Genomic DNA, 12,384 nt, shown 5'->3' on the forward strand with positions numbered 1-12,384 from the left:
ATATATATATATATATATATATATATATATATATATATATATATATATATATATATATATATATACTCAAATGTATATATAGATTATATGGATACTAACAAATAGCTCACAAAGTTATGTTTAATTAAGCCTTAATGTACTAAAAAAGCTATGTTTTATATATTTTATAGACATTAGTTATTAAAATCTTATCACATTGTGCATAATCGAATCGAAGCTTGCCAAGATAAATGATTTGAAATATCCGTAATACATATCATTGGAAATTATCATTTTTTATATTTAAACTAAATTTGATATTATTATGTAGAATGTCTGAAAGAGTTGTCTTTACTAGTCGGATTCATAAGGCCGAAAGTGTGTGGTATCATTGAATAACTAAAACTTCTTCGAAGCTCGCTGTGCAGGTGACACATTAAGGAATCACTCCGCTTGAGGGTCAGAAATAAATTGATGGATAAAGAATATGCGTAGATCGAACCTAAAAATTCAATTAATGGTTGATTCAAATAAAAAAAACTCAGAATACAAACAAATAGTGAAAAGTTTTTCAAAAAACAGGATGTAAGCCAACTTTTAAAGCAATAAAGGTAAATATGCATGGCACCAATGGAAATTACAACATGCTTTAGTCTAGTGATAGCACGCTTCCATCTCGTTTTTTTTTGTTAGACCAAGCAGAAATAACGCTTTTTTTTTAAATTAAGGGTCTTCGTTTGCTACGTTTTTTTATTTCGAACCATCCCCATTACGTTTTTCAATTCAGAAATCTCATTTCAAACTATCGCGACCGGACTCTTTTGACCTTAAATTTTTTTTCGAACAATTTAGATTGCGAACGAGCTTTAATGGGTTTTAAACAAACTTTTTAAAAACTAAACAAATTTAATCAAACAAACAGTAACGATCTAAATTTTACGTAATTAAAATAGTGTTATCAAATGAAACTTATTTATGTTCATGTTTGTAGTCATAAATTTAAATTTAACAGTATCATAAAGAACATTTTATTCAGTAAAAAGTTTTATATATTAAAGTTTTTATATTTTTATCAAAAGACCTTGATGTATTGACATGAAGTATTTTTGAACTTCAACATAGATTAGCGTAAAGTCAAACTGGCTTGACTTGTCAAACTAGTTGAGCCAGTTGATCTTGGTTGAGTTCCAGAACCACCCATCTGTTAGTGGTGGAGTGGTGGTTTGAACTAAATTCCCATGTCATCATCTTCTCTGGTCAAGTGGGTCTTAAGAATGAAGGCTTCCAGTTTGTGATTTTAACTTTATCGAAACGCTGCCCGAATACGACGAAATGCAAAACCACTTTTTAGCTAGTTCAGCTAGATTTGGCAGGTTTAGTTGATTCTCAGGCCAGGAGAAAAGAGGATTTCTTGTTTTCTCTATCTTTTTCTATTCTATAAAAAGAATTCTAGAAAACGTCTCTCACTTTGTCTCAATTTTTCAATTTTCATCTGTGGGAAAATTGTAATCATCACATTCTTTCAGGTCATTATCATCCTGAACTTTGGTTGAGATGGTTGATCATTTGTAAGTCATTCCTGATGGTTTGCATGTTCAGAAATGAACTTTTTCTTGACTTTTTGGAACGCATTGACATGTTCCAATTTTTTACATGTTCCAATGTTTTACATGTTTTTTACATGTTTACATGTAAAAACATGTTCCAACTTTTTACTGAATAAAATGTTCTTTATGATACTGTTAAATTTAAATTTATGACTACAACTTGGAACTTCATCTAAGAATTAAAAAAAAAAAAACGTTTACTGTTTGTTATGATTTTGAAACACGCGTTTAGCATACCTTTAAAGTAAGGATTAAGCATGTGAGGCCTTGACTTCATACTTTGGAAATCTTTTGTTCAAGTTGTCTATGAGTTTTTTATGAAATTTTTTGGCTGGAGTGAGGTCAAGAAGACTCATTGCATCTTTAGTTTTTGTTTTTTTGAATATGAGATGACAAGACACTGCCTGAATCGCAGACTTCATCAGAAGAAAGTTATCCCGATGTGTTTTTACAGGAAATTAGTGTTGGTCGCTAGGGTTTCAAAGTCTTCTTCTTTTGGAAAGTCTTTAGCAAGCTCCTAAAAACGAAATTAATTGATTACAAAATAGTTTGTTAGCATTCCAAGTTATGGAAGTATTTGCTGATCAAGGTCTGTTTGTATACCTATTTACACACCTTGATCAGCAACTACTTCCATAATTAAATGCTTATCATAACCTCAAAATTAAAAAATAGTTATTAGTGGAATAAGTAACTAATAAAATAGAAACTTAAAGTTTCAGTTACTGAATTTTTTTAAATTTTAGATTCTTAAAGGATTTACTTATATTATCAACTTAACGGTTTAAAATAATTTGCTGGTATGCAAAACGTTCCAAAATCGGAATTATAATTTGCATTTGGATTATCCTTCGTTGCAGTAACATTTTAGCCAAATAACTTGTCAATAAAAGAGGGAGCTGTTTGATATATTCACTACTTAATTTGTATTTTGTGCGTAATTCAAGCCTCTGGATTTACCTTCTCGTTTACAATCTTTTGCAACATTGACATTGAACTTTTAAGACATTTGTTGTTTGACAATAGTCAACAATAACTTAAAAAAACGTTCAGTTCCTTAGCAATTTTTTCTTAGCAGCTTTTTAAATCTGGAAAGATTTCTGTCACTTTTTTTGTCACTTAGTAACAATACAAAGCTTCAGAGCTGGCTGCAAGTAATGGAAATTTATTCGAATGTTATGGAAAATCAGAATAAGTACAAGAGAAATTAGAATTGGTAAGAGTAAGGGCGTGTACACTCTTTTTATTTGTGGTCTTGGTTGGTGGTCCCAAAGACTTTGATAAGTGAAGTTAACAAAATACAATTGGCTAGTAAGAACTTACACAAAAAGTTATTTGGAACACTTTCAGACATTTATCATTCATTTTGAAATATGAAAGAGTACACAAAAAAGTAAAGTATCCTGAAACCCCCCTCCCCCTCCCCTCACTCCCAAACATAGGTCAATGATGTAAAGCAACTCTTGAGATGTTGAATTTTTCCTGTTTCCAACGAGAAAACAGTTCTTTGATTTGATCAACGAGAAAACGGGTCTCTGAATATTTGCTTGTATAACGTCAGAGAAATGTTAATTTGGATTTATGTATTGTTTTACAGACAAATCAAAATTTATCTGACTTTAAATAAAGTTGCAGTTTAACTCATCTGATGTTAAAATAGTAGAACTAATTTAAATCAAAATGGTCGAACTAATTTATAAGGTAAAAAATATTTTATTGCCGTAATGCATTTAATGATGATAAATAGATGCAATAAGAGGTTATTATATTTGTTAAAACATTTTATTCCTTTGATACAAATATGTTATAAATTTGTTACACAATGTTGATAAAATATAAAACACATTCATAATCTATTTTCTTGCAGCTGCATTGTTGAATTGTAATTGCAAGCAAATTGATTCAACACTAACATCATCCAATTTTAAATATACCTTTAGCCAATCGTAATATCAATCGTATAAATCAATCAATCGCTTTATATTCAAGTACAAAGTATTTATTTTTTGTATTTTTTTAGATTGAGAATGCTGACGGGTTTTTATCCTATAACTAGTTGTTAGGATTGATGGATAGAAATTGGGGGTGGGGCAAATAAAGGGGGTTCTGCCGACTCTTGCTGATACCATATTTAAAACTCACTTTAGAAAATAACAAAGAGGTATTTTCACGGCGTTTCCTTAATAAATACATCCTAAATTCTATGAACAGTAATGACGCTACAAGTTTAGTGATTTTTTCAATTGACATTAACTATGACTTTTTTCATAGGCGCCAACACTCGACCCTTTTTCGATTTGGGAGAGACAGGCTCTTCGTTATAAGCATAATGAGTAAAACAAATTTCTTTTCATAGGAATTAAGGCGTAAATTTTTTAGCTTGAACATGAAGGATTCCGCATGTTGTACAAATTTTAGAATTAAATCTTGAAGTTGCTTGGCAACGATAACTTCAAGTTCTTTTTATATTATCGGTTTTTTTCAAAAAACAAAAGGTCGATTTTTACCTCAAACTGCTTTTTGATGCAGCTCTTCATATCACAGATATCATATATTACTTTTGACTTCAAGTTTGAATTTAACTTTATTGTTAAGAATATTGACCGTATAAAGTAGTTGAACAGATAAATTTATGAATTTGTTTTGACGCTTCAAAATATTATGTTAAAAATCACGTGGCCCATTGACACTGTTGCAATTCGGTAAATATTTACATTTCTTAAATGCACGTTTTCGAAGTTATATTTGGCTTCTGATTTTTTACCGAAAAGAGTATCAAAAAATGTGTCATAAGTTAAGTAATAGTACATATAACTTGTGCGAAAAGCGAATGTCAGTAACCTTTTGTAGCTGGTGTTACCGTTTAATAAACAGTCACAAGTAGGTATGATTATTAAGTTATTATTACTAACCGAAAGTAGGCTAAAGAAATTATCTCTCTTTTAAAGAAACATCAAACGTTTTTCAGTCAATATCCGCAATATTTCCACAGTTATATTACAAATCACAATCAAAACTGTCGATTCTTTGGACATTTTTTTCTCACAGATAACTTCAAAATTATTAAACCCTTTTAGATAAATGATTTTGATTGTATTTATGCGTCGTTACTTTTCTTACTTTTTTATGTCTCGTTAACTTTTCTTGTTTTTGTAGATTATTTTAATATTTGTGCACTTTTTATTTCTTAATTACATTTTATTAAAACCAAAAATTGCGAATCTAAGAATCCAGTAAATAATTTGATTTTTGTCAAATTCGTGACGTAACTGATCAATAAGGCTTTTTCTTTTTTATTGTCTTATTTATAAATTATTCACTTGCCAGAATAAATATTGAAAATTTTATGCGCCATTATACGATATTGCTAAAATAAATAAACAGATCGATTTTTGTTCGGCATTAGTATCATGTCATGTGTCAATTTTTGAATTGCACTTTAAAAGTTCTCTTTAATAATTTATCTGACATTTTCTTCCTTCTGTTATTAACCATAAGATTTTATTCTTTTGTTGAAATTAACAAACTATGGCATATTTTATGCGCTCAATTATCTTCTAACCTAGACACTGGCAGTTACAACTGTATATGTTAGCTAAACTTATTTTAACAGTCTGAGGTTCAATAAAATTTAGTTTATTTTTTTAATAAGCACCCATCTAATTGAAATATAAAAGTGTAAAAGTATCTTTTCATTTTTGGATTAAAGAATGTTTTTACATAGTTATAGCGAAAAGTAAAGCAGAGGATGGGAATGTAAGGTAGAGGAAGGAGAAAGTAAAATAGAGGAAAAGAAAATACCAAAAACAAGCAGCTATAGAAAATATTTTAAAAAAATACTAAAAAAATAAGTGCAATATTTTTTAGTTATTTAGTGATAATAAATATTTTAGTCAAAAAACTTTTATCATCTTTAGAGTAAGATAATGTTCCGTCAAGCAGTCGAAGCCGTCGACTTGAACAGTTATATCCAGCAACGCACCACCACTTCATCTAAGTCACATAGAACGACTACGATAATGCGAGAAGTAAGCCCTCTTGCTAATAAAAAGGAACTTTCCCCTATTGACTCACAAAGTTCGAGTGGCTGGCAAGAAAATACTCCATGCACAGAGGAAAGCAGTGAAGACAGTGAGACAAGTAAGGAAATATTACCCAGAAAAACTAGAAGGGCCAGTGTGATGTCATTAAGTAACGTTAAAAGAAAAATATCTTCTACTTTTCAAAGAAGAAACTCAATCACTCACATATCTGTAGAACAGCATCAGCATCAGCAAGTGCCAATGACAAAAGATAATTTTATTAAAGACGATGCGTTAGAAATTTTGAATAAAAGACACATTAAAACATCAGTTGCACGATCATCTGTTACAAGTTACCCTGCTAGAAAAGAAAGTATAATTGGTCGCGAAGCCAATGCATTTAATGCTGCTTTGGACAAACTTAGTAACGCACCATTAGAACAAGAATTATTTTATACCGAAGAGTTTCATTTAGAGAGAACTCGAGCACAAGATGCTAACCACTCTAATAGAAAAGAAAATTATCACGAACAAAGTCCACAACGTCATAGAAATGCAAACTTCGAACGTTCGTCCATACTAACACCTTCAGTTGTCGAACCTGTGAAAAACTTTTGTTTATACTTGATGGGAAACAAATCCGTGGGAAAAACAGGTACTTTCTTAGTTCAGTTTGCCTATTATAATTAGCGGAGCCATCAAAACCTACACGAAATAGGTTTTGTCAAATGGTTACTTTTTCAGAAACTTAATACAGTATTTGGAGGCTAAAGCAGTAGTAAGTGTACAGTAATAATGGTACTGAGATTAAAAATGATAAAATATGATTTCTCTATTTCTCTAAATTCTAAATATAATTCCTATTTGAGATAAAGGATGTTTCCGACCGTAACGGTTAAAATACTTATAATTGAGAGAACTTTATTTATTAATAAACATAATACGTTCCATGATGTTTATTGGGATTAGTTTTAGATTATGTTAAAGATTTTTTTCTGACGTTTTTATAAGAGACAAAGTTTATTTAAAGATTATAATGCTGTCTCGTTTGGTTCGCGTAGGTTGACAGTTGAGCAATCTCATGTTTATAAAAAAATGTATACTGTGTTGTCTGTTTGTGTAAAGATTAAAGAGTATCAATATTATTACTACGCTCTTCAAATACGCTAAACAAAATGTTTCAAGTGGTTAGAATTTAATTATAAACGTATTATCAAGCTGAACAACCCTCTGAAACTACAGCGAGTAATTAATGAACAGCTTAAGGGTTATCTCTCATTTTAAGGGTTATCTCTTACTTTAAGGGTTATCTCTTACTTTAAGGGTAATCTTTCATTTTAAGGGTTATTTGTCATTTTAAGGGTTTTCTCTCAATAAAAGTTTATCACTCTGTTGCCATTTATACTTTTTCCTCTTGAAAAAAAATGGAAAGAAATGAAAACAAAACTATTCAGACAACTTTAGGCAGGTTTACAAAGTAACAAAATGATAAAAAAATAAATTTTAAAGCACACAAATACGCACACGCGCGCCTGTACGCATACACACACTAAGACAAATGGATGGACTGGCCAATCAAGTTATGGTGTATAGAAATTTACGTTTTAAGACAGAGCGTGATTCAACAATTAAAAAAAAAATAAAAAAAAGAGCTTAAAAAAATTATAAAATAGAGCTTAAAATTATGGTTATATATTTAAGCATAATTACCGAATCCTCAATTAAGTTTAGAAACATATTTTGCAATTGTAGAGTTGCTTTTAATTCTTTTCTCAAATTTTTAATTAAAAATCTAATACCTTGTTTTAAAACTCTTACTGATTTTATTTTAGCATTGACAGTTCGCTTTTTAACAGCAAGGTACATCCACGAATACAAATCTGTTCCAGGTAAATGCATTAAAATTCACTTCCTTATTTTCTATCTGTTTTTTTTATCATAATTGAAACCCATCAAAAGTATGGAACTGTTTTTTGGTATCAATTTTCCTTGAAACCATCTTTCTATAAACCGTGTGTTAACTTCACTTTTTGTTTTGGAGTGCAAATAAGTTTTGAGGGACGGGTGCAAACAAGTTTTGAGGGACTTACAAAAGATAGCGTAACTAGCAGTAAATTGCGTCGGACCATCTTGTAACTATATTCATATTGAAGCGTCATCATTACCCGCTGAAAATCAGTATGTGTCATGTCACTGAAGTACAAACAACATCCTTTCTTTTAGTTTAATGTAAAAGCACGGATATTGAGTTCCGTATGAACCTAAGCCAAGAAATGTCGAACTCCTTTTTTCACGTGCAAACAAATGCTCTAAAGGCAAAATCGGAAGAATTTTTTGCATCGAACTATGACAGGGGACGAATATGGATTCACTATAACAAACCATAGCGCAGAAAATTTTAGACAAGAGCTTTTTTTCAACGTTGAATCCGTATGCTGCCTAAAACATAGGGAAAAATATTAGTCAAAAATGGACAATTCTTTAAATTAAATTTCAAATTTAATTTGTATGAGGGCGGCGTTTTTAATAATTAAAAGGGTTTAATGTTTGTTAGTTAGTTTGTCTATTTGCAGTATGTAGCTGTAGTAAGGTTTACGATTTAGGGAGGTATGGGTCTAGTGTTATGTGTAAAGGGTTAAAGTTGTGTTTGCAGTCCTCAGTATATTCTATTATACAATATAACTCAATAAACGTTCTATTAATGTGTAATGGTTAGCACTCTTTTATTCATTACGTATGTATAAATACAAATAAAACTCTCTTACTCTACTTGTAGTGTTCGATAATGTTTTTATCAATTATTCCTCTTTCAGCTCTTCTTTTTCACACGGATATCTCTTCTTTATTTAAAACGGCCAAAATCTTCTATTTATTCTTCTTTGATTAACATTTCTTCTGACTTCTGTTTAATTCCTTACTTCTTTTTCTCTTTTATTCATTCATAAAACTTCTTCTTTATTCAAATATTTTTCAATAACAAAAGTTCTTCTTAAAAACTTTCGAGTTTGCAGTTTTGTAAAATCTCGTATTTAGCGAAACAAATTCTTCTAAACCTTTCATAACTTAAATTGATGAAAAATAAATTTTTGAGTATCTTAATTAAAAGATTAAATAAACAAGTTTATCTCGATTTAACATCAATTTTCTCGTCCTAATACCGATGAACTTCACGTAGAGTAGCTTTCTAAAGTTATTTCTAGATCTTTTTTAAACTTTTATATAGAAGAGAAATATACAAGGAGGTTAACTATTGAAGATGAACTTACGGATGTCAACATCTATGTGAAAGATATTGAGCAACTGGTACGATTTTGTTGTTTAATGTGTTGCGTGTTTTGTATTTCATTTTTTAATTTTACAAAAATATCGCAAAAAAATCTGACACATTTAAGTCTATTATAAACCAGATTGTTTAACATAAATCCGGTTGTTTTGTTTAATACAAACCCGGTTGAATTTCAGTTTCTATAACTATGTTTTGTTAACAAGATGGTTATTATTTTAGAAAGGGGAAATTGTGCTCAGGGAAAACTCTGGAGTCATGGTTCTTTATTCGGTTGTTGACCGTTACTCTTTTGTCACCGCAAAACTAATACTAAAACACTTAACAGAGTGCTTGGTAACTAATAACTACCCAGTAATTCTTATTGGAACAAAACGAGACTTGGCAAGATTTCGTAAAGTTACTCGAGAAGAAGGTTACGACTTAGCTAATAAAAATAACTGCTCATACTTCGAAGTTTCCGCTGCTGCTGATAAAAAAGTAAAAGATTGTTTTCAAAGTGCTTTCCGTCAGATCCAAGTCAGAAAACTGCTTAGTACAGCAGATGAAGAAAAGATTACTGTTTTGAATCCTCCTAAAGTAACGCATCACGGTCTTTATCGACACGGTTCTATATGAAAATAACGTTACTTTTGCTTTTTAATGCAAGGAAACTTGCGAATGAAATAAAAAGAAGATTTTTTTTATCGGATTTTTATTTAACGAGAAAGAAAAGCATCGTGAAATCTATTCATAAATGACGAACCGATGAATAAAGTTTTTTACTTCTTAGAAAAAGTTGTAACCTCGATGAACTGTAGCAAAAAAGGAAATATTGATCCACGCTCACAAACGTAAGTAGAGGATTGTGCAAAATTAAAAGTGACCGACTGCAAAAGCGCAGAAATAATTAAAATGTACCTATGTATTAAAAGAAAATCAAGAGCCGAATTGAGATCGATGTAATTTATTGATTTTTAAATGTCATGGCTTTATGACTTTTATTTTACATGCGTTTATTTTTTCTTTTAACCCAAATGTATTTACAAATATTGAATCAAACTTTCCATGTTTAATGGAGCAAAATTATTTTGAGTTTTTTTTTTAGTTTTAAGCAATGAAGATTTTCTTTACTTTCTATACAATCGTAGGTGAGGAAATCGAGGAAGAAAAATTAACTATAAAATACTTTTTCAATCTAATGTAAAAATAATATTAAAATGTTAACAATCAATAACAGATAATTTAATTGATAAGTAAGTTTACGTAGTTTTAAAGACTTTATTTTCAATTAATGAGATTCTTTCCTGAGTTATTTGGCACATTCTAATTAGTGGAGGGTTTTCGCACGGCATCAATTCGGTATGTTGAATGCAGTTAGTTTGGTGTGGTCCCTGAATATACGGTTAATTGCATATGCAGAATCGAAAATATTTTTGATACCAGTATTGTCTACATTTCGGTGACAATTTTTGTCAATGCGATGAGAAATTCGGTGAACCAATGTGGTGAACATCAAACTTTAACTGCGTCCGTGCGCCCAGATTGATCGTTAGTTTGGCGGATTTATCAGTTTTACACTAAAAATTACAAAAAAACGTTGTAAAAGTGTGGGAAAAGGACGCAATTTTTTAACTCAGTAAAATTAGGGAGTTTTGTCACGTGACATTTTATCGCGGAAAAAAATATATCGTACGTTTTTGAGAAACTTCGTCCAAAAAACGCAACAAATGATTTTATGTAGGTGTCGAAGAATGAAAATAAATAGTATATATGTATATACAAATGTTATTTTTTTTTAGAAAAGGTTGCACTACAATAATTTTTTTGGGGACATCGTTCTGCTTTAGAATTGATAAAGTTATTTAACTTTAATTGTTTCAGTTTTGTTTATATACAAGTAAATTAAGCTAATTCTTTCGTCCCCACATAAAAATAGATTCTGCAACTATTTATTTATTATGTCTATCAGTTTTTTTTTTTGTTTTTGGTAGTCTAATAGGGTAGGTTTTTTGTTTTCTAAGTGGAAATTTTATAAATTTTCCCCGTCTTTAGTTATTTTATTGTTAACGCAACTTTTTGCGCAAGAAAAAAAAAAGATGCCAAAAGTTTAACGAGAAACTTTACGGAAATATTTCATAAAATGTATATGAATTGAAAATATTAAAAACGAATATCTTTGGAACTAAATAAGCTACAGAAGTGGTTAAAACCATTTTGAAAATAAAATATATTAAGGAATCCAATGCATTTTAAATAAAAAAGATTTACATTGGCTATAAAAATTGCGTAAGCTCCCTAGTAAAATTAATTAAATTTAAACTTTTCTTCTTTCGGAGAAAATCATTTAAAATTAAGGCGCCTCGAAATAGGTCTAAGATATGGCACTATTTAGACAAAGTAGTCATGCAAATAGAGAAAAAGATGGAGATGGAAGAATTGAACTTGATGACAAGAAATAACCTATTTTTTAACTTCAGTTTGGTGCTATTTTAAAGTTGAACAAAATGAAAAAACAGGTGATAGAAAGTTTCGCTACAACCGATTGTCTACTTCTCAGCCCACCTACCATCTCAATGTTAAAGATCCAACTGGTGCTGCAGAGCTGTTAAAAAACTAGCAAGAACAAAAACGTGAAAACAACGAGGCGAATGCAGAGATAGAGGATACTTTAGTCCAAAAAATTTGATGAAAGAATCTGTGACCGAAAGTGTGGCATTTTGAACAGATCAGTTAAGGAAGGGAAATTGATTAGGCCAGTTCGCAAATGCAACACTAAAGGCGGAAGTCAAGGCACTAATGTTCAAAACTTTAAATCTCCCATCCAGCTAATTGCGTGTAAATTCTGTATATTGCCAGCAAAATATGCCAATCATTCCAAAGATAAATAAACTTAATATAATTTTTTTGATTCTGTCTTTTATAAATTTTGTTAGTCAATTTAAGAAAAGCGGCAAATTTTCTTTAAACTACAATGAATTTCTCTAAGTTTGAGGTCTTTTCACATGTTTCCAATGAAAAAGATCCGGACCCAGAGAGAAGAGCTTCTTTAGGACACCAGTAAAATTCACCGCAGGATCAGAGAAGGCAATCAACGACATTGCTGTACACACGCAGAATTCTTGTACCATTTAATGACACCACTGTTTTAAATTCACTGAGGAATTGAAGTAACCTAGAAAACTTGTATATTTCTTTTGATGTAATTGAAGTAACCTAGAAACCAACTCATTTCGATTAATTATAAAACCCAGCTTCTCCATTTTGGAAAAAAAAAGGAATTTTCTTAAAACTAGTTTTTTGAAAAAATTCTAATATATGGTAATTTCATTGTAAAAATACTCGTTTTGAACGCTCATTGCTGCCACCCTCTAAACTCTAGCAATTGTCAGTTCACGTTTGACTATTGATCACATTAAAGGATAAATTAAAGGATACTCATTCCAAGAATATCTTCACTAAAATATTTGTATTTTAGTTTTATTAGAAAAAAAATGAACTGAGAAATTTGTCT

At 30.2% G+C, this 12,384-nt stretch overlaps 1 protein-coding gene and 1 long non-coding RNA gene across 6 annotated transcripts; one reads left to right on the forward strand and one right to left on the reverse strand.

The window, feature by feature from the left end:
* Positions 1-91: 91 nt before the first annotated feature.
* LOC149891082 (uncharacterized) lies at positions 92-4,202 on the reverse strand. 2 transcript variants are annotated; one of them, XR_016450697.1, is made up of 3 exons: positions 4,094-4,202; positions 1,824-2,103; positions 92-481 (listed from the first exon to the last, which is right to left on the reverse strand). It is a non-coding gene; the product is annotated as an uncharacterized LOC149891082 (long non-coding RNA). The 2 variants fall into 2 exon arrangements; XR_016450696.1 differs by lacking the exon at positions 4,094-4,202 and adding an exon at positions 2,368-2,479.
* On the forward strand, positions 2,634-9,959 carry LOC145202586 (uncharacterized). Of its 4 annotated transcripts, none has more exons than XM_090081684.1 (5): positions 2,634-3,287; positions 5,504-6,263; positions 7,441-7,497; positions 8,832-8,911; positions 9,114-9,959. In XM_090081684.1, exons 1-5 carry the CDS (start codon positions 3,267-3,269, stop codon positions 9,507-9,509), a joined length of 1,314 nt encoding a protein of 437 aa, XP_089937810.1. In that variant the 5' UTR covers positions 2,634-3,266; the 3' UTR covers positions 9,510-9,959. The 4 variants fall into 4 exon arrangements, with proteins under 4 accessions (XP_089937810.1, XP_089937814.1, XP_089937812.1 ...); XM_090081688.1 differs by having other exon boundaries at positions 2,778-2,802; XM_090081686.1 differs by lacking the exon at positions 2,634-3,287 and adding an exon at positions 4,308-4,466.
* Positions 9,960-12,384: the final 2,425 nt, after the last annotated feature.

The sequence above is a fragment of the Hydra viridissima genome, unplaced genomic scaffold (genome assembly GCF_058129835.1).
Source record: "Hydra viridissima isolate aposymbiotic clone 2 unplaced genomic scaffold, HvirCarnegie_v1 scaffold_3, whole genome shotgun sequence".
NCBI classification, from domain to species: Eukaryota; Metazoa; Cnidaria; class Hydrozoa; order Anthoathecata; family Hydridae; genus Hydra; species Hydra viridissima.

Bases quoted from the DNA above. Each gene is read 5' to 3' on its own strand.
- LOC145202586 (XM_090081684.1), top strand. From the start codon at position 3,267: ATGGTCGAACTAATTTATAAG. The intron at 6,264-7,440 runs GTACTTTCTTAG...ATTTTATTTTAG, and splicing joins CAAATCCGTGGGAAAAACAG to CATTGACAGTTCGCTTTTTA. The intron at 7,498-8,831 runs GTAAATGCATTA...ACTTTTATATAG, and splicing joins CGAATACAAATCTGTTCCAG to AAGAGAAATATACAAGGAGG.